Source organism: Ammodytes marinus (assembly GCF_949987685.1).
Source record: "Ammodytes marinus genome assembly, chromosome: 10".
Lineage (NCBI taxonomy): Eukaryota > Metazoa > Chordata > Actinopteri > Uranoscopiformes > Ammodytidae > Ammodytes > Ammodytes marinus.
In genome coordinates, this window is record NC_137214.1 from 1,456,408 (window position 1) to 1,478,496 (window position 22,089).

The following is a 22,089-nucleotide window of genomic DNA, read 5'->3' on the forward strand; positions in this document are numbered from 1 at the left end:
ACAACATAGAATGCACCGTCACTGGTTCAAATACACATGAGGTGGGTTTTGTTGATTTTTTTAAGACCACTTGACCACCCAAAAGTTGTGTGGTTTGCCGAAAATCACGCCAATAAAAAAAATTAAAAATAAATAAATAAATAATAATAATAAAAAAAATACGGGGTGATAGTGTATTACAGAACAGTTTGTGGCGTTCGGAGCGCAGAATCTAGGTCTACTATAGGCTACTGACGAAAATCACACAACACATTGCATCTATTTATTAACAATATTTATGAATTTAGGCTATATTTTGCTGCTCCAACTCAAATTCAGCCCAGCCAGGCGATAGTTAAGTTTCAGTTTCGTTTTCATCTCCGTGGTATACAGCCGTTTGGACCAGTTGATCGGCTCCCGACAGCAGGAGTCAGTCTGCGTTCCAGTTGTACTGGGAAGTCGGATTTATGGTGCCAGTGATAACTGAACTAAATGATAAAATAAAGCGATCTTCTCCTTCCTAAATATCTGTCTATCTTTATCCCTCCACTGCACACTCAGTCACTACTATCCATGCTAAAAGGAAGCAGGATTATAACCTCATTTAGCACATTATTTTTAAATATTTTATATTATTTATTTATTTATTTTCTCCCCCATCTAATTTTGACGATTTTTAGAAAAATGTGTTGGTCTGTAAGCGCTAAGGGAGCATGTTCAAATAAAACCTGTGAACCTTAACTTTTAAATGTATTTTATTTCATGTTTCTATGTGCTACACAGACTTAGATATTAAGGTTTTGGTAGACTTGACAATTCATACTATTTTTTCAGAAAACCCTCAGGCATTAAGGACATGCATCCTAGATTGCAATAGTCATCAATGGGTTAAGAGAGCTGCATCAATATTTTCTTTTTTTAAAGTCAAAAAGACCCATTAATAGCCTACTGTATATTTTTTCATTGCAATTTTAGTTTATACTGCACCTACACTAGTATTTAATAAGTATTTTATTTATTGGAGAATTGCAGCAGTATTTTTATATTTGTTATGCATTTTATTTGTATGTTACATACTGTCAGCTAGTTACTGACAGCTAAAGCTGTTCATTCTCCCTTAACTATGAACCGTACCGTACTGTACCGTACCGTGACTTCAAAACCGAGGTACGTACCGAACCGTGACTTTAGTGTACCGTTACACCCCTAGGGATAAGTATCATAATGCCTGGCTCACTGACTGTGTTAGATCATTTGACTCAATGCCTCATATTGCACAAACACGTTTGACTGAAATACAGCCTAACTGTCATGAGGCCTATGCCTGTTAAGTTCACATAGCCTACATTTAACCTCAAGGGCCTTGTTATGACTCGTGCTGAGGGGTTTCTGTCTCATGCCAGGCTTATTTTTATTTATCTTTCTGATCCTGTGTTGTTGGAATCTTAAGAGGATAAGTTTTGAATGATTACTGCTCCTAAATGGAAAAAGTCCTTGGAGCCATAACAAGTGTGGCAAGCTGAACCTGTACATTGCTCATTGTGTGTTCTGTTCAGTTCATGAGTATGTTTAAGCTGCAGGGTTACCTAATTGATATTAGAAGTTAATTGTATGTTGTGAGACTAGTAAGGGTCTTTTGGGGTTTGCTGTTTAGAGCAATATATGGGGTGGGTTCTGGGTGGGATGGGTTGGTGTTAACTGGGGGTTTAGCAGTTTTTTATGTGTTTTTCTTCTCTGTATTTTGCTACTCTTTTTCTTATCGGAGCAACTCTTTTTATTCTCACTATAACTGAGCTAGATGAAGGGCAATCTTAATTTAATTAGTGGAATGTCAACGGGCTAAATCACCAAGTGAAAAGGGGTAAGGTCTTAACCCACCTAAAACGGCTCAGGGCTGGAATAGTTTTCCTTCAAGAAACCCACTTACATGACTCTGACCATGGGCGATTAAGTAAATGCTGGCGTGGACAATTTTTTCATTCTAATTTCAGGGCTAAGGCTAGGGGCACAGCTATCCTTATTGATAGTAATATTCCTTTTGAGTCCTCAAACATTATATCAGATACAAATGGACGTTTTATTATTGTTTCAGGCAAACTTTACAATAAGTCAGTCATCTTGGCTAACGTCTACGCGCCTAACGTTGATGATGTAGAATTCTTTAAGAGATTTTTTTCTCAGCTCCCTGATCTCAATTCCCATTATCTTATTCTTGGTGGGGATTTTAATTGTTATCTAGATCCAGTCTTAGACCGCTCTTCCCCCAAACCTGCCACTCTTAGCAGATCTGCAGGTTATATCAAATAATTTGTTGCTGATTATAGCCTCTCTGATCCATACAGGTTTTTATACCCCACAGGAAGAGAATACTCATTATTTTCACATGTCCACCACACTTACACCCGAATTGATTATTTTTTTGTCGATAACTCATTGATGCCAGACCTAAAGTCATGCAGTTATAAAAGTATTGTGATCTCAGATCACGGTCCTCTGCTCCTTCAACTGGCTTTCTCTGACGTTGAGTATACAAGAAGGCAGTGGAGACTGGATCCATTGTTGCTCACAGATGAGTTTTCTTTCACACATCCAGTGGCGTGCACAGACATTTTGGGGGGCAGGTGCTCATTGCAAAAAAAAGCGCACAATATATTCTATCGATGAATGACCAAATCATTTTAAGGGTACTTGTACAATATCCCCCCCTGGCCTAATGACTTTTAATACCCGGCCACACATAGTGTTTCTCAAAGGAATTTGGGAGACTGTGTTTGGGACCCTGGACCTTCTAGGGGGGTCAGGGGGAATGCTCCCCCGGAAGAAAATTTTTAACCTTTTAAAGTAAAATTCATCAATCAGGTGCACGTTGAGAAGAAAGCTAAGGCTAAATCACCTGTGTCAATGTGGGCTATTTAATACTATTTTCTGGAATAATTTGGAGACACAGAATTACCAAAAAGCAGAAAGAAAAAATGTACATGTTTGAAAAAAAAACAGTCAGTTTCGGATTTTTTTAAATAATCCCTTATCCCGAATTATCTCTTTGAAGTCTTCGTTAGGCCCCTGATCTCCGTACTAATAATATCCTACTAAGGTAAATACAAGATTACTGCAAGTCTGGTAACATAGAAATAACTTATGGTTGGGACAAAATAATATAATTAGCTTATATAGCTTCATGATTTAGTACCACCAACCCACTTTGCGTAGTTAAAATAAAATGTGTGGACAGCATTTCAATAACATTTGAGGAACAGTTCAACATTAAAATCTGAGCTTTAAAAGGCCCTGGTGCACCAACTGGTCTTAACTAAGCCTGGTTGTAACTGCTAAGTAGGGCGTAGTTAAGACCAGGCTTAAGAATGGGCGTAGTTAAGACCAGGCTTAAGAATGGGCGTAGTTAAGACCAGGTTTAAGAATGGACAGTTAACATGACTCTGGTCTTGACTCTGACCCTTCATCTTCATCTTCCTCCTTGCTGCTGGTGGATGCTTTCATCCAGGAGAGCAGAGAGCTGTAGCTCCCTTTCTTTTGCCTTTTTAACCTCTCCTTTCTAGGCATTGCAATTTGTAAATAAAAAGAGACCAACCATATAAAATAAGACTGCTTGGTTACATTACAACCAGGCACAAGGCTACTTTATCTGCAGGCAATTGGGAATTGCCTGTTTGTCATTTAGCAAATAAATTACTGCATGTGTTAATTATATAGCCTAAAGTAAACCTAAACAACACTAAATATTCAGCATACTGATAGATTCACATGCTGTAACAGTGACAAACTCCGCCGAAATTAGATGTGTTCATCACGTCATATCTATTTTTTTTTTGGGCTAGCTTGTTAAGCAGGACAGTCGGCTAATTTATGCTCAGCTGTGTGGCGCTGCATGATAGAGGCTACTTTAAAACAGAGACAGATAAATGCAAGTTATAGCTTGGCAACTGAGGCTTTGGGGGCAAACAATACACTCTTGACTCCATTCAATGTATGTGTTACCTCACTGGTGGGGCAGGGCAGGTCGGGGAGTAGGTGTGTGTGTGCAGCAGCTGTGAACTGCTGCGGCAACGCGCCTCCGTTTGTGTCCACTCTGCGCGTTCACGTTGAAGTGTGTGCGGAGGAGGAGGAAGGGGGGCATATTGGGGCATTATTGTCAAACGTTTTTAATCGTTGAGCATTTATAGATGATAATGTCGGCATGGGCCACATACACTGTAAAAAAAAAAAAAAAAAAAAAAAAAAAAAAGAACTTTCAGATTTTTTTTATTTTTTTCAAAAGGGCACTTGATTGGGCCAGGGGAAAAGGGCAGGTGCTTCAGCACCACTTCAGGTCTACCTGTGCACGCCACTGCACACATCTCTACACATATTAAAACTTTTTTGAGTATAAATAAAACACCAGATGTGTCCAATGCAACCATTTGGGAAGCCCTGAAAGCCTATTTGAGAGGTGAAATTATATCATTTGCAGCATACAAAAAGTGTACAAAACAGAAACAAACTGAAATTGCTGATCAGATTCTGAACATAGACAGACAATATGCTAATTAAAGTTCATCTGAACTTTACAAAGAACGTTTAAAACTTCAGACAGAATTCAACATTCTTTCCTCTCGTCAAGTTGCTGACCAGTTGCTTAGGAGCATGGTGACAAGATTGGTAAACTCCTGGCCAATCAACTGCGCGGATTTAGAGCGAAGCAACTCATCCCTGGAATACGGACAGACAGTGGGTGTACAACATCAGATCAGAAATTGATAAACGAAAAGTTCAAAACATTCTATTCAAATTTGTATAGTTCTGATTGTACAGTAGACGCAGCGGTGTTGGAAACCTTTTTCAGTAACCTAAACATGCCTTCCCTCTCTCAAGACCTGAGACATAGCCTTGAGGCACCTATTATTCAGAAGGAAATTATTGCAGCAGTAACATCTATGCAATCAGGCAAATCTCCTGGTCCAGACGGACTTCCATCTGACTTTTTTAAGAAATGTTCAGCCGAATTGTCGCCTTTTTTATGTTCAGTATTCTCAGACTCATTTGACTCAGGTAAACTCCCTCCTTCGTTCTACCAGGCCTGTATTTCCCTGTTGTTAAAAAAGGATAAAGATCCTCTAGATTGTGCATCACACCGACCAATTTCACTATTAAATATGGATGTGAAGGTACTTGTTAAAATTCTCGCCCACAGATTGGAGGATGCTCTCCCCTCTATCATATCCCCCGACCAAACTGGGTTTATAAAGGGACGCCAATCATTTTATAATATCCGCCGGCTAATGAACATTTTATATTCCCCCAGAAATATTGAATCAGAATGCCTCGCTTCTATGGATGCTGAAAAAGCATTTGATAGAGTAGAATGGAATTATTTGTTTTTCACCCTTGAAAAATTCGGTTTGGGTCCTGTTTTCACTTCTTGGGTTAAATTATTATATGCATGCCCTTCTGCCTCAGTATTAACAAACAGCCGTTACTCAAGTAGTTTTGATCTGCACCGTGGGACCCGGAAGGGTTGTCCTTTGAGCCCGCTCCTTTTTGCTATTGCAATCGAACCACTTGCGATTGCCATTCGCGGTAACAAACAGATTCAGGGGATATGGAGGGGAGGAAGTGAACATAAGGTATCATTATACGCCGATGACTTACTTTTGTTTGTCGCCAAGCCAGCCACCTCTTTACCGGAGGCACTTTCTGTGTTGGAGGTCTTTAGTCAGTTTTCTGGCTATAAACTTAACTTGAGTAAGAGCGAACTCTTTCCGTTTAATAAAGAAGCTCTTAAACTTGATTGTACAGCTCTCCCACTCAAAGTGGTGACAGATCATCTGAGTTACCTTGGGGTATGTTTTACCAGAAATTTTAAAAACCTATTTAAATCGAACTTCCTCAAATTATTGGATCAGGCGAAGCAAATATTATCGAAGTGGTCTCCTCTGGCTTTCTCTCTTATAGGTAGAATAAATTCAATTAAAATTACATTACTCCCAAAGTTCCTATATCTATTCCAATGTCTCCCCATCTTTCTCCCCGAATCCTTTTTTCAGGCCCTTGAGTCTTTAACCCTTTAGGCGCCAAAGTCGCAAAATTGCGACAAGACGCTTTACTGAATCAAACAGCTGTTTTCTCTAAATAGTGTTATATTTTGTTCAAACTCCCCTCCACTAGTTGGCAGACATCCCATACCTAGACCTTAGCTCAGAAAAATGTCATCCTTCAATGCAAAATATTCGCGGAAATCCCATCCAAAAAAATAAAAATAAAAAAATCCCATCAAAACTTTTTTTCTTCATATCCTAGCGATTTTTTCTGGTTTGATTGAAACTTTTGTGGTGTTTGGAGACTCTGACGTGAAAGCACGTTTCACTCTGCAGTTACTGTGCTCATTGCTCAACGAGCAGCGGGTGTTGCCGAGAGCCCCTCCCCGTCTCAAAGCACTACGAGGCGGTCAGTCTCGGAGCAGCCCCTCTGAGCGAGTCCCAGCCTGCTGTCAGAGCAGAGAGGAGAAACACTTCTGCGTCCAGGCTGCAAATGAATCGCGCTGTTGTTAGGTGTAAAATCCCAGATAGTGTGCCACGAAGCTATTTATGCTGCAGCTGTATTGCTGGATTTAGGAGTTATTTAGAGATATGGCAAGCAAAAAGTTGACGAGTAGGGAGTTTAGTGTTCACTCTTTCTACGGCCCCGGTCACGGTGCGTCCATGCCCATGCGCAGCAGTGGTGCAGCCATGCGACGCAGCATTATATATATCAATATTATCATATTATAATGATAATAATGATGATAATAATAATAATCATCATAATAATAATGAAGAATAGTAGAAAAAAGGAAATAAAAATGGTGGTGGGTAAAAAAATAAAAAATCATAAAAAACACCTACTGTTTACATGAGTTTTGTGGTGTAGTTCTAGTTTACAACTGTTGGCTTACAACAAAGTGGACATCATTACAAATGGATGGAGGGGTGAATCTGATTAAATAAATTCAACTCTCTTTCAAAATATCAGGTATTTCATGGAAATTGCATAATCCAACATGGCCGCCACCATATGACGTCATAATATGCTAATTAGATCGGAAAATGTACTCCCCAGATAAACTTTAGGTCATTCTCAATATTCGTCTCATTTACACTTTGTCTCTATCTCAAACCACTTTCAATCCAGAGCCTTCTGAAATTTAAGTGTCAAAATCTAGTATTTTTAAAAATAAAACCCGGCGCCTAAAGGGTTAATGATAAATTATATTTGGAATGGTAAACACCCTCGGTTACGGAAAGCTTTTCTTCAAAGACCCAAACAAACAGGTGGAATGGCCCTCCCTAATTTCCAATACTATTACTGGGCTGCTAATATCCGTTCTTTAGTGTATTGGGTGCATTTTCACCTTGACGACTCAGCCCCAGTCTGGGTAACAATGGAGTCTAGCACTATTAGCCCATTGTCTCTATATGCCCTCTTAAGCGCCGCACTTCCACTCTCTTCGGCTATTCCCAACAGTAGTCCCGTGATTAAGCACTCCCTTCGAATCTTGACCCAATTTAGGAAGAATTTTGGAATGCAGAATTTTTCACTTTTCAGCCCAATTGCAGCTAATCACATGTTTACTCCCTCGACGGTGGATGGTGCATTCAAGATCTGGCATAAAAAAGGCTTAAAATGCATCGGTGATTTATTTATTAATGATCTATTTGCTAGTTTTTCTCAATTGACAAAACAGTTTGGTATCGAAAAGACTAATTTTTTCCGATTTCTGCAAATCAGGCATTTTACGCAGAAGTTAATTTCCCAATTCCCTTATAAACCGCTAGCCAATCATGTCGATTTGTTTCTTTCTGTAAACCCCACATTAAAAGGCTCAATTTCTGTGTTTTTCAACCTTATTTCGAAGTTGCATAGCCCCTCATTAGCAGCTATAAGAACCCTGTGGGAGCAGGACCTAGGTTCTGCCTTCACAGATCACGTGTGGGATTCAGTCCTGGATCGGATACACTCTACCTCCATGTGCGCCCGACATGCTCTTGTGCTATTTAAAGTAGTACATCGTATCCACATATCTAAAACTAAATTAGCTCGTATGTTCCCCGATGTAGACCCGACCTGTGATAGCTGTAAGAGCGCACAGGCATCACTCTTTCACATGTACTGGTTGTGTCCCACCTTGACTGAGTTCTGGACATCAGTTTTTCAAACAATTTCTGAAGTACTTCAGCATCAAATTAAGCCGAACCCTTTCACTGCAATTTTTGGCATTGCACCAAATTCGTGCTTACCTAAAGTGAAGCTGAGAGTACTGGCCATTCGTCATTACTTGCTCGCAGGGCTATCCTACTCAAGTGGAAAGATCCTGCTCCTCCTTCCCACTCACATTGGATTCGAGACATTATGGCATGTATGAATTTAGAGAAAATACGTTACACTACCCAGGGATCCGAGAATAAATTTGACCGAATTTGGCGCCCCTTCCTAAATTATTTAAAAAAAACAATAATAACTATAGAAGAGTAGCTACCTCCTCCCCTCTTTTATTTGATTTAATTTTATTTCTTTATGTGTTTTTTTTTTTCATATTGATTGTTTATTTTTGTTTCTTGTAGTGTATATTTCGTGTTGTTGGGTGTGAGGGTGGGATGTGGGTGGGGTATGTTCGGGAAAAAAAGGGGAAAAAATTTGTACTAATTGTGCTACAATTTCTTTGTTACGAACATTTAATAAAAAAACCTTTGAAAGAGAGAGCGAGGGCAGAGTGGAGAGAAAGAAAGCGACAGACAGAGAGAGAAGCATAGACTCGCGTCTCACTCTGTGAGCTCACGGCAACGCGACCCGAATGACCGTCTGATAAACAGCTATTAATTATTAAATATAGATACATAAATTTTTTTACTAAATACAATAAATCTGTTTGTTTCTGTGTGATTTGCGTTTGGGTCAGTAGCCTACCTAGATCGCCAGCGGGCGGGTGGTTGCACACCTACGGAGTAGCGGCAGTGTGTGGTTGCGGGGTGAATAAAGCCAGCCATGATATTTGTCGTCCAACCTCCACTTCTCACTGAATTTATAATAGCAGGGCATGCATTTCGCTGGGTCGTTCTCATGGTCGTTCTCCCCTTTCTTGCTTTCACGTGACCGACTTCAAATTCGGAGGCAGGGGACACACATTCTTCTTCTACGCTACGTTTATATGCGGATCACAGCCACACACGGCCGTACTGCCTCTAGCGTAGTGTCTGACTTTTATATGAGCAGTTAGTTAAAAGTAGCCTCTCTACATCTCCTTCTCGGAAATTCGCGGAAGAAAAAAAAAATATAACATTGAATAGTCCTGCCCCGACAAATTTAAGACCTTTGAGTAATGGATTTAAGACCAGCATATCACATTTTTAATGAATTTAAGACTTTTTAAGGCCTTAATTTTAGATACTTGAATTTAAGACTTTTTAAGACTTTTAAGACTTCGCGGACACCCTGAGATATATGCAATTCATTGAGAAAAGTATAACAAGAAATAGGCACAGTGAGCTGTTTAGATGCAACAGGCTTCAGCATCTGCTTGTGCAAATTTACAAAAGAAGTGGTTGGAGAACCATTTGCACTCTGTTTGCATGATGCGATCCTCTTGTGGGCACTCAAAGCATGGCATTGATATCCTATCGGTTTGGGAAAGTGCCATCCGGGTGAGGGGCTGTCCTCATTGTGTCACATTATAATAGTATTATAGCTTGATTAAATAAAGGGGAAAAAACTCACTAGCCGAAGGTCAATCTAACTCCACCCCCAACCGAACCACCTACCTCTCAACAGGCAGGACTGCTGTTAGGTGAGCAACTGGATGACTAATTGTTTGATGACTAACTGGTGTTTGGTTTATGGCTAATTTAGCCTAAGTCAGCATTCAAAACAATGTTGACTAGAGTGGTTGCTACCATATACAACATTAAACCTATAGCTTAGGGCCAAATACAGAACTGCAATTAACTGAGACATGGAGTTTAATCAGACAGAAGCAGCACACACATTTACCATAACTGTATACTAATAGTTATGTTCAAGGAATTTTGTCCTCTGTTCAGGTTTTAAATTATTATATATTCACAGTCTAATCCTATAGTATAGTATAACCTGCAGGTCAGAAATAGAATATAGTAATTAGTAATTGAGTAATAGAATATATATATATATATATAGAATATTAATAACACAAGAAACATAATAATAAGCAGCAGGAGTCAAATGACCACTGGTGTTTAGATTACAAATTATCACCACAAAACAATGGAAATCAGACTACGTGAATAGCTAGTATGTGGCTGGACTACATCAGGTTATGTAAAATGTTAATATCACTGTGTAGTAGTGAAGTAGATGTACATTCTTATGCAGTGTATCAAATATATATTATCGGCTCCTTGGTCAGTGTTTAATTTGAAACATATTTTAAAGATGGGCGGTGTCCATGGGCTCGCCCTGAGTGCCGGCTTGTTGTCAAAATAACTTTATATTTTGCTCAGTGTGTATAAAATGCAAATCGCTTGCAATTTCTACCATCACCTACATCACAGAGCATCGTCATGCCTAATGTGGAGCGCATATTGTAACAGCCAGAATTTATTAAATGAAGAGATACTTTCCTCTATCAGCCCACGTTACAATATCGGACTGTAGCAGGCGCAGCATATGGCCATATGCTCTGACAACGTGCGCTGAATAACTTATCATGACATGTGCATTCAATGAAAGACATTATGCAAAAGACGGTGAAATGAGCTTCCTGTGATTAGTGCGGATGGGGTTCACACCATAGATGATCCCCGCTAGAGTTCACTTTCGAACGGCCAGAAACCACCTCTTTCAAGCGGAGCACAGTCTGGTTGTTTAGTGCTACCAGAGTCTCGGACCAGAGCCGGCCCGAGGCATAAGCGAACTAAGCGGTCGCTTAGGGCCCCCGACCGCCAGGGGGGCCCCCTCTAAAAATAAATAAAAAAAATATATTTTTTTTTAGTTTGTGTTTGATATTAAAGCTCACATATTATGCACTTTGCTGTCAATTTTATATGGTCTAAGTAGTCCCTAATACTTATTTTTTTAGATGTTTGCTGAAAACCCCGTTCAGATCATTTATTGTAGCAAGCCTCTATACCCTGATTGTCCTCTGGTCTCAGGATGACCTATATTTGTGCGATCTGGCTGGCCCCTCCCACCTCTCTGCCGGGCTTTCTTTATATGGCCATGGGGCTCTCCCACCGTCTCTGCCGTGCTCTCGCGATACTAGAGAGACACTACGTGAGTCTACAGTGTTTAGTCGGAGGCTCCGGGCCGGAGCTAAGCTAAGAGAACAGTTTGACATGACCTGACATGATTAAAACCAGTGAAAACAGTAGCTTCAAAGTTTGATTTCAACAGGAATATATTCCCATCCTTTGTCATGTTAAAAACGAGTCCTTTTCAGACTGCTGTGGGGAGTATAAACAGCATGTTATGAGCAAAACTTGGTGCTACAACAGAAGCTACATGGGCGCTAACGCTAAAAATAAGACTCAGACGATAAAATAAACTAAAAGTACCACACAAATCAGTGAAAAAAATATCTTCAAAATTGACTTCCACACTATTAAGTTACAATCCTTTGTCCTGTTAAAAACGAGGGGTTTACAGACTGGTGTGGGTAAAAGAATTATGTTTTTATGACCAAAATCTCAGTGCTTGTCTCGAAGCTAGCCCGTGAGCTACCGGCTAAAAATACCACACAAATCGGTGAAAAAAATATTTTCAAAATTGACTTCCACACTATTAAGTTACAATTCTTTGTCCTGTTAAAAACAAGGTATTTCCAGACTGGTGTGGGTAATAGAATTATGTTTTTATGAGCAAAATCTGAATGCTTGTCCCAAAGCTAAATAGCTATACACCAGCCAGGCAAAAATACCAATAAAAAAATTTCTTTCAGTTTCACTGTTTGCAAAAACCCACAAGTAGCTTCCTATCCTGCTGTGGTTAAGATAAATTAGTGGAGTATGAGCAAAAGCATTCTGTGTTGGTGTATGTAACATTCAGGCTGTACTATGGGCATCTTGTCGCTTAGCGGGGAAAGCAACATGGCTGTCCCTCGGAAAATTTTGAAGAAGATCTCATGGGATCTCGGGGCCGTGGACCAATAAGAAATGGGGGGGTGGGGTTATCATAGACTACTGCACGGTGGACATTTCTGGTTACTAATGTGGGGGGGAAGCATCGGAAGCATGGACATATAAAGAAAATATGGGGATGTGACTGGAGTATATTGGGGGGGAGGGGTGGGGGTTTCAGAAAGGGGGACAGTGAGAAAAGGAGAGATTGTTATTTTTTTTTATATTTTGGCAGTCTCTAGGCACACCGTGGACCCATGGATGTGTTGGAACACATTTAAAAAGTGCATTTAGCATAATATGTGACCTTTAACATCATATTATGCAAATTTGAGTTATCATACAAAAAAGGAATAAAATGTTTTGGTCTAGATAATTAATAGCCTAAAAATCTGTGAGGTAATCCGAAATTATCTGATCACGTCACGTTCACATCGATGCACAGTGTGTATTGAGTTTATTTAAATGGAAATGGGGCTGCCCTCAGTTGCCCATGCACTGTGTATAGTCTATAGCCTATTTCAGCCTCGTCTGTGGAAAAAAAGATAGCTGGACAAGAGTTCTTCTGCTTCGTTCCTCTCACTGCATTTAAATGCATTCATTATATTACAGAGAAATATGTCCCGTAAAAGAAAAAGAGCTCCAAGCCCAACCCAGAGGACCCCCGTAATATTTTATTTTATATTAATATTTTTATGTAAAATCCATGTGTCCTTCTTCAATAGCTTCTAATTCATCTGACCCAGTGTCTCCAAATTATTTGTTCACACTAAATTTCTCAGATTTAGCCTCTTAATTTTCCTCTCAAAGTGCACCAGATTCATGCATTTCACTTTAAAAAGGTTAAAAAAATCTCCTGGGGGGTCTAACCCCCGGACCACCCTAGGAGGGTCTGAATCTCGGCTGTCTAATATTTTCGCACAGCTGCACAGTGGAGGCACTAGCGGAAAACACTGGGTGTGTGAATGATATTTAAAAAAGATCTATAATTTCAGCAGCGCTAACATTGGAGAGGGCCCCCCTAATCATATTTCGCTTAGGGCCCCCTGAAGGCTTGGGCCGGCTCTGTCTCGGACTATATTCAAACCAACCCAAATGTACCACACCAAGGGCTTAAACCAGGGGTGTCAAAAGTTAGAAACCAGATAATGTTAGCATTCATCCTTAGACACTTGACACAATCAATCATCAATATTAGCATGCTATTTAGCCACATAGATTGGCCTATTTACAGCCATTAGAAAACTGACATTTTCTTCAATGCAAATTCATCAATTCATGGTTTATGGGAATTGCCGAATTGGTTCGCGGGCCAGATTAAATATTGAAACGGGCCAGATTTGGCCCGGGGGCCAGAGTTTGACCCGCGGGCCAGAGTTTGACACCCCTGGCTTAAACACTCCAGGGTTTCAACTGCACTAAACAAAGCTGGTGTGAACAGGCCCTAAGTGTACATTTGACACCACAAGCAGGTGACAACATAAAGATATGAATCAGAATAAGATTAGTCACAAGCTAAGCAGTAACCAATATGGGTAAAAACCAATTATTCTGGTCAGCAACACTGGGGCTCCACAGGGGACATAACTGTCTCCCTTCCTCTTCACAATCTACACCACAGACTTCAACTACAGCACAGAGTCCTGCCATTTTCAGAAGTTTTCCGATTATTCTGCTATAGTTGGATGTATCAGCAAGGGTGAGGAGGCAGAGTACAGGTGGAAAACTTTGTCACATGGTGTGAGCAGAACCACATGCAGCTCAATGTGACTAAGACAAAGGAGCTGGTAGGGCTGCTCGATTATGGCAAAAATTATAATCACGATTATTTTGATTGATATTGCAATCACGATTATTAAAGACGACTATTCACTGTAGGGATGCACCAAAATTAAAATTCTTTCAACATTGCATAAATTAAACTCCCAAATGTGCTCCTCAAACATGGCCTACAACTAAAAAGCCACCCTAAATAAATAAACAGTGAAACCTTCCAATCTAAGAGTAAAATTAATATTTTACTAGGGATGTGATTGTGAACAACTCATTTATTTGGACGTTGAGGAGGTATGAATCTACAAAAATATCAACTTATTGCCTTTTTTTTTTACAGTGCAGGTTGAGTTGCTGAAAAAAAAACTGCACAGCAGCTGCCAACGTAATATTCGGACTTCAGAATCTGTGCGGCCACCGTCACGGACTTACAACTGGCAACTCGCTATTTCGCTCGCGCAAGGCTTTGTGTTTCGATTTAACAAAAGTTTTTTGGCATTTTCAAGCTTTATTAGACAGTAGAGTTTAAATGGGGAAACAGAGAGAGGGGGGATGACCTGCAGTAAAGGTCCACGGGTCAGATTTGAACCCGCGACCACTGCGAACGAAGGCCGGAGCCAATATGGTGCGCGCTCTATCAATCGCTGAAAGCGAAAGTGTTCGGGCGGGGGTGGGGCAGAGCGGAGCGCACACAGAAGGGTTTGCTGCATTTACCACACAAGACACGGCGTGCAACACAATCATCGTTTTATTACGATTATCTTGTTTTCATGATCGATGGAAGCCAAAATCGTAATCGAAATAGAATTTCAATTTATTGCCCAGCCCTAGGAGCTGGTTGTGGATTTAAGGAGGGCCAAGACACCAGTGACCCCTGTTTCCATCTAGGGGGTCAGTGTGGACATTGTGGAGGATTACAAATACCTTGGAGAGTATATTGACAATAAACTGGACTGGGCTAAGAACACTGATGCCCTCTACAAGAAGGGCCAAAGCCGTCTTTATTTCCTGAAGAGACTGAGATCTACAACATCTGCCACACTATGCTGCGTATGTTCTATGAGTGAATGGTTGCTAGTACTGTTTGCTGTGATTTGCTTGGGCAGCAGGCTGAGGGTAGCAGACGCTAACAGCCTCATCATGCTGATCTGCAGGGCTGGTGATGTGGTGGGGTTGGAGCTGGACTCTCTGTCGGAGAGGAGGATGCGTTCTAAACTAAGTGTCATCCTGGACAGTGTCTCCCTCCCTCTCCATCATGTGCTAGTCCAGTGGTTCTCAATTATTTTCTGTGTCCTAGGGGACAGAAATTTTTTCGCGCCCCCCCTAAATTGAAATACTATTGAGAACCTGCTAATATTTATTTATTTATCTGTACAAAACCACTGTATGAGTTTCTGGCATGAGCATACAATCACCTTATTATCAAATTAGATAACAAAAATTAACTGAGATAACTTCTGCAGCAAAAAAATTTAAAGTTCAGTTTATTAGCTCAATGTGTAACATTTAAACAAGTCTCAGACTGTGTGAATCTCAGGACAGAGAAACAAGAGCAAATGATTCACTGAGGTTTGCATTTCATTCAAAACATTTTTAAACTGTAAACATAGTTAAGGTGGTGTTTTTTTTTAGTATAGGCCAATATGCCTTCTGTGATGCGATAACCAGTAATTCATTAATGTTATTATTAGTCTACTTGCTTGATTTCTTTTTAAATAGCCAACAGAGACACTTGGAGACACATGTGGACATTTATTTACTGCAAATCGCGGCCTTTCGTGCGGATATGATCGCGCTTGCTAGCACTATTTACATTTATACCATTATCAATGTATTGGTTGTGTAAAGCATCTAATAAAAAGCATTGACAATTGAGTTGTGCATACATCTTTTTTTGGCAATTTAGAAAGCCATGTTCAGTTCTTACCGAACCATAGAGTTTCCCTTTGTCGCTCATGGCAATGAAGAGACCACTTCTCACCCCAAACAGAGTAACCACTCCTCTCTCCACTGGGGAAATTTCTAGAAGGCCTAGAATGAAACATGAAAATAATCAGGAGTCCATAGAATACATCAAAAAGGGAAAGCCAAACAAAATGGGACACATAAAGTTTAAGATGATTGCCTCAGAAGTCCTATATAATACTACAACATTTGGGGCCGGTTTCGCAGACATGGATTAAGCCTAGTTCTGGACTAAATTGTACTTTCAATGGACAATCTCCATTAAAAATTCCATTTAGTCCAGGACTAGGCTTAATCCATGTCTGTGAAACTGGCCCTTGATGTATATAGGGGAGAACGGGGTAATCTGAGCCACTTTTTACACAACTCTGACCATGCTTACGAACAGAATCTAGTGGTAGAATAGCGATATTACAAGCACAAAGCAAAGCATTGAAGAGTTTCAACGTCTGCATTAACACTAGAACCGCCAGCGTTCTCTTTATATCTATAATCGCCACGCGTCAAATCCACCCGTGCATTTCTAGGGTAATATGAAGTCATACATTTGTTTGTTTAATCATCATCTGTGTTTTGGACCTCTTGTTTTATAAATCTAAGTTTCTTTAAGAACACTGATCACGACTCAGTAATGAAACTGAAAGTAGATATAATATCGCCAATACATCAATGAAAACAGACGGTCAAAACAGCGTCCAAATGAGCTAACATCCTAAATGCAATAAATTATTGCATTTAGGATGTAGTTATAGTTATATGGCTCACTTATTTTTAGGTAAGCTCTAATTGATTATTCATTAAATGTGTCACACGTTTACATGATTTGAAGCGGAGGATCCCTCCGATGCTCTCTGTGCGTCTCATCTGACAGCATTCAGCTGTGAGCTGGACGAGCCGCGGTGACTCGCCAATCACTCATTTCACTTAGTAACTCTAATGTTGTTAAGAACTTATCTTCATCTCTTATTTATTGAAAGAGTTTATGAATGACTGCACGTATAGTTGTCAGATCGCGGACAACAAACAATGCCGTTGCCTTACAACTTGCTCGAAAATATCACATGTTCCCATGCAGCAAGCTTTCTTTTCTTTTAATGCCTGCACTAAGTGAGCCAACAACATATGTTTTGCTTTGATTCAACCTCGTTTACAAGGGTTTCCATTTATGTGTTGGAGAAGTTTCTTTTCGTTGCCCTCTTTGCCATTGTAGCGGAGAGGGATAAAACACATTCACATGGTTGATAAAGGGATGTGTTGTGACCATACAGGTCCTTCTCAAAAAATTAGCATATTGTGATAAAGTTGATTATTTTCCATAATGTAATGATAGTAATTGAACTTTCATATATTTTAGATTCATTGCACACCAACTGAAATATTTCAGGTCTTTTGTTGTTTTAATACTGATGATTTTGGCATACAGCTCATGAAAACCCCAAATTCCTATCTCAAAAAATTAGAATATCATGAAAAGGTACTCTAAACGAGCTCTTAACCTAATCATCTGAATCAACTAATTAACTCTAAACACTTGCAAAAGATTCCTGAGGCTTTTAAAAACTCCCAGCCTGGTTCATTACTCAAAACCGCAATCATGGGTAAGACTGCCGACCTGACTGCTGTCCAGAAGGCCATCATTGACACCCTCAAGCAAGAGGGTAAGACACAGAAAGACATTTCTGAGCAAATAGGCTGTTCCCAGAGTGCTGTATCAAGACACCTCAGTGGGAAGTCTGTGGGAAGGAAAAAGTGTGGCAGAAAACGCTGCACAACCAGAAGAGGTGACCGGACCCTGAGGAGGATTGTGGAGAAGGGCCGATTCCAGACCTTGGGGGACCTGCGGAAGCAGTGGACTGAGTCTGGAGTAGAAACATCCAGAGCCACCGTGCACAGGCGTGTGCAGGAAATGGGCTACAGGTGCCGCATTCCCCAGGTCAAGCCACTTTTGAACCAGAAACAGCGGCAGAAGCGCCTGACCTGGGCTACAGAGAAGCAGCACTGGACTGTTGCTCAGTGGTCCAAAGTACTTTTTTCGGATGAAAGCAAATTTTGCATGTCATTCGGAAATCAAGGTGCCAGAGTCAGGAGGAAGACTGGGGAGAAGGAAATGCCAAAATGCCAGGGGCCTCATTTATCAACAGTGCGTAGAAAAGGTTCTAAATTCACTCTTACGAATGAAATTTAGTATGTGCTTAACTACAAAAAAATCGGTATTTATCAAACGTGCGCTGGCCTATCGTACGCACACCAGTAAGTCATCAATCTTGATAAATCCCACATGTTCTTAAGTACCATGCTCGTTCACGCTCAGACCATTTGCATTCAGAAACGCCTCCAATTATCCATATACAGGTCCTTCTCATATAATTAGCATATTGTGATAAAGTTCAATATTTTCTGTAATGTACTGATAAACATTAGACTTTCATATATTTTAGATTCATTACACACAACTGAAGTAGTTCAAGCCTTTTATTGTTTTAATATTGATGATTTTGGCAAAAAAGTAAAGAAAAACCAAAAATCCCTATCTCAAAAAATTAGCATATTTCATCCGACCAATAAAAGAAAAGTGTTTTTAATACAAAAAAGTCAACCTTCAAATAATTATGTTCAGTTATGCACTCAATACTTGGTCGGGAATCCTTTCGCAGAAATGACTGCTTCAATGCGGCGTGGCATGGAGGCAATCAGCCTGTGGCACTGCTGAGGTGTTATGGAGGCACAGGATGCTTCGATAGCGGCCTTAAGCTCATCCACAGTGTTGGGTCTGGTGTCTCTCAACTTCCTCTTCACAATATCCCACAGATTCTCTATGGGGTTCAGGTCAGGAGAGTTGGCAGGCCAATTGAGCACAGTAATACCATGGTCAGTAAACCATTTACCAGTGGTTTTGGCACTGTGAGCACCAGGTCTTGTTGAAAAATGAAATCTTCATCTCCATAAAGCTTTTCAGCAGATGGAAGCATGAAGTGCTCCAAAATCTCCTGATAGCTAGCTGCATTGACCCTGCCTTTGATAAAACACAGTGGACCAACACCAGCAGCTGACATGGCACCCCAGACCATCACTGACTGTGGGTACTTGACACTGGACTTCAGGCATTTTGGCATTTCCTTCTCCCCAGTCTTCCTCCAGACTCTGGCACCTTGATTTCCAAATGACATGCACAATTTGCTTTCATCCGAAAAAAGTACTTTGGACCACTGAGCAACAGTCCAGTAATGCTTCTCTGTAGCCCAGGTCAGGCGCTTCTGCCGCTGTTTCTGGTTCAAAAGTGGCTTGACCTGGGGAATGCGGCACCTGTAGCCCATTTCCTGCACACGCCTGTGCACGGTGGCTCTGGATGTTTCTACTCCAGACTCAGTCCACTGCTTCCGCAGGTCCCCCAAGGTCTGGAATCGGCCCTTCTCCACAATCCTCCTCAGGGTCCGGTCACCTCTTCTGGTTGTGCAGCGTTTTCTGCCACACTTTTTCCTACCCACAGACTTCCCACTGAGGTGCCTTGATACAGCACTCTGGGAACAGCCTATCCGCTCAGAAATTTCTTTCTGTGTCTTACCCTCTTGCTTGAGGGTGTCAATGATGGCCTTCTGGACAGCAGTCAGGTCGGCAGTCTTACCCATGATTGCGGTTTTGAGTAATGAACCAGGCTGGGAGTTTTTAAAAGCCTCAGGAATGTTTTGCAGGTGTTTAGAGCTAATTAGTTGATTCAGATGATTAGGTTAAGAGCTCGTTTAGAGTACCTTTTCATGATATGCTAATTTTTTGAGATAGGAATTTGGGGTTTTCATGAGCTGTATGCCAAAATCATCAGTATTAAAACAACAAAAGACCTGAAATATTTCAGTTGGTGTGCAATGAATCTAAAATATATGAAAGTTCAATTATTATCATTACATTATGGAAAATAATCAACTTTATCACAATATGCTAATTATATGAGAAGGACCTGTACATTTTAAGTGTGAAAGAATATCAAGCTTCCAGTTTACCTGAAATCGTAGTTAATCAAAATGTAGTATTATATATTGTGTGTAATACTGTATTCATAATATCTTAATATTATAGTGGGAATACTCATAGTAAAATAATCATAATCCAATTCTACTACTTACCTTCTTTTTAAACTATTCTAAAATTAGTTTTAACAAGACTCGGACAAAATAAATTAGCAAAAAATATGAGCCAAATACTGTATGTATATATAAAAGAGACAACTGATGGAAAAAACTAATATTATAGCCTTCTGCCAATCTTGGGTAGAGTCTACATTTTAACCATTTAAACAGCGGGCCGACCTGTAACCATCAGTCATCATGTCAAACATAACAAATTGGCAGCTGGATTGGTTTGCTGGGCCTGTCTGCCTCTAACATATTTACATCCCAAGCTAAATAAATGAAAAACCTCAGTCAAGAGTCAAAATATCTGGGGGATAAGTCTAGTTAAGAAGAAAAAATGCAAAGTTACATCTAAGTTTCCTTAACAGATCTGTGAGGTAGGCCTACAGTTATAGTGTCAGCGATTAACATCAGTCAATAAAGATTTTTTAGTGCTCATATTACCCCACTTGTTAGAAAGATTTAATTATTTTCAGGTTCTGGCATTGTAATCTACAATTAATTTTTAAAAAGTATTTAAATATGGCAATAATAATTCCGTGGACTTGTTCTCGATATACCCCTTTGTTATTTTTTATTAAAATGTTTATGTTTATTAAACTGTTGTTGATGAAACTTCTGAGTTCTTAAAAGTAAAACAAATCTTTTACAAAAGCGCTGTTTTTAAGTCAGTTTTTGTGCTTCATGCTAAAAACAATTTAAATTCACATTTTATCAACTTGAAAACATAGCTGTTAATAGGTGCATAGTTAACTGCTTATAAATTAAACTTAAAGGCCTACTTCACCGGTTGGAATATGAAGGTGTGTTGAACTCGGAGATCCTATTTAGTATAAATGTGCAAAAAAATATTAAATCGGATTATCTTAGCCTGAGAAAAGGCAGAAAGAGTGTTTTATGGTCTCACTGTCTAACACTACAGTTTCCTTCTTGTGACATCACAGTGGGTTAGGATTAACAGGACAGCTGGGCCAAGGGAAGACTAAGGGAAGACTGAGGGAAGAAAAACCTCATTCATTATATTATAATAGTTATTTTATAATGATAGAACGCTGGTTCTGTATGGGTGAAGTATTCCTTTAAAGTTGTTTTTAAAACAACAACAAAAAAGCTTAGTAAATGTTTCTTATTAGTGCTTATTAATGTCTTATAATCGTATTATTAACATCTATAACGGGCCATATTAACTATTAACAAAAGCTCATTAGAAATACCTTATTATAAAGCGTCTCCAGACTTTCTTTCAAATTTGATGTGTCTGGTTGAACATGGTAATAAAATATTAGATGAGTAGAAAGCCAGAGGTTTGCCATCATGTGCCGGTCAGGGCTTGCAGTTGGTCCAGAGCTACTGAGGAACATCATGAACTTTGTTTTTCATAACATCACAATTGTAAGATTTGTATTTGTACATGTATTTTATGCTTTAAATGGATTTCAACATGGAATGTTAAATAACTTACTGTATCTGTTTTCATTATGCACGCCTGTGATCTTCCCATTTGGTAAGATCTGAATGTGGAAGCCGATGCCCACATTACAGTAAAGCTTCCTCAATCTCTTAATACCCAGCAGGTATTCTCCATCTCTAGCAGTCACCTCCCTCTTGTCCCAAGAGCTGCCACTGGCCCAAAGCAGAGAACTGGCACTACGTATGGTTTGTCTGCTGCCTACTGTGAGAGAAGCAAAGGAGCTGCATAGGAGGATCCCATACAGGAGTAGAGGGAGCTTGGACCTCGACGAAATCATCTTCAGCTCGCAATCTCAGGATGAGTAGAGGAACAGAACTATTTTGTATTATAAGCTTATTTAAATGTTCACATAGTTTGAACAAAAATGGTCAAAAAATATATCCAACTTAGGTCTCTCAGAAAAATAACATGAAGAAAATGCTTTACCATCTGCACTCTTTAAAGCCCAAACAGTTTCAGTATGCATTTTAATACCTCTCTAAAAATTAAACCCATTAGGAGTCCTCTTTGCCGGTGTTGTCTCCTCAGTATTGCTTCCTCTTCAGGTAGAGCCAACAGACAGACAGCAGACTTTTATGTGTTCCATAGTGCACACACCTCCTGCTGTCATGTTTGTCTCTGAGTCACAGATGCTGTAGAAACACACAAACTGTAAAAT

At 39.9% G+C, this 22,089-nt stretch overlaps 1 protein-coding gene across 1 annotated transcript in view; it reads right to left on the bottom strand.

Annotated features, from left to right (window-relative positions):
* Positions 1-21,708, bottom strand: part of LOC307256625 (fibroblast growth factor 4-like) — a gene marked incomplete at both ends in the record, with an annotated part of 45,860 nt that extends 24,152 nt beyond the window's left edge. Inside the window, 2 exons of the mRNA XM_080035659.1 lie at positions 15,799-15,902; positions 21,423-21,708. Coding sequence (XP_079891785.1) covers positions 15,799-15,902; positions 21,423-21,708 — 390 coding nt within the window. The remainder of the gene's footprint in view (positions 1-15,798; positions 15,903-21,422) is intronic.
* Positions 21,709-22,089: the final 381 nt, after the last annotated feature.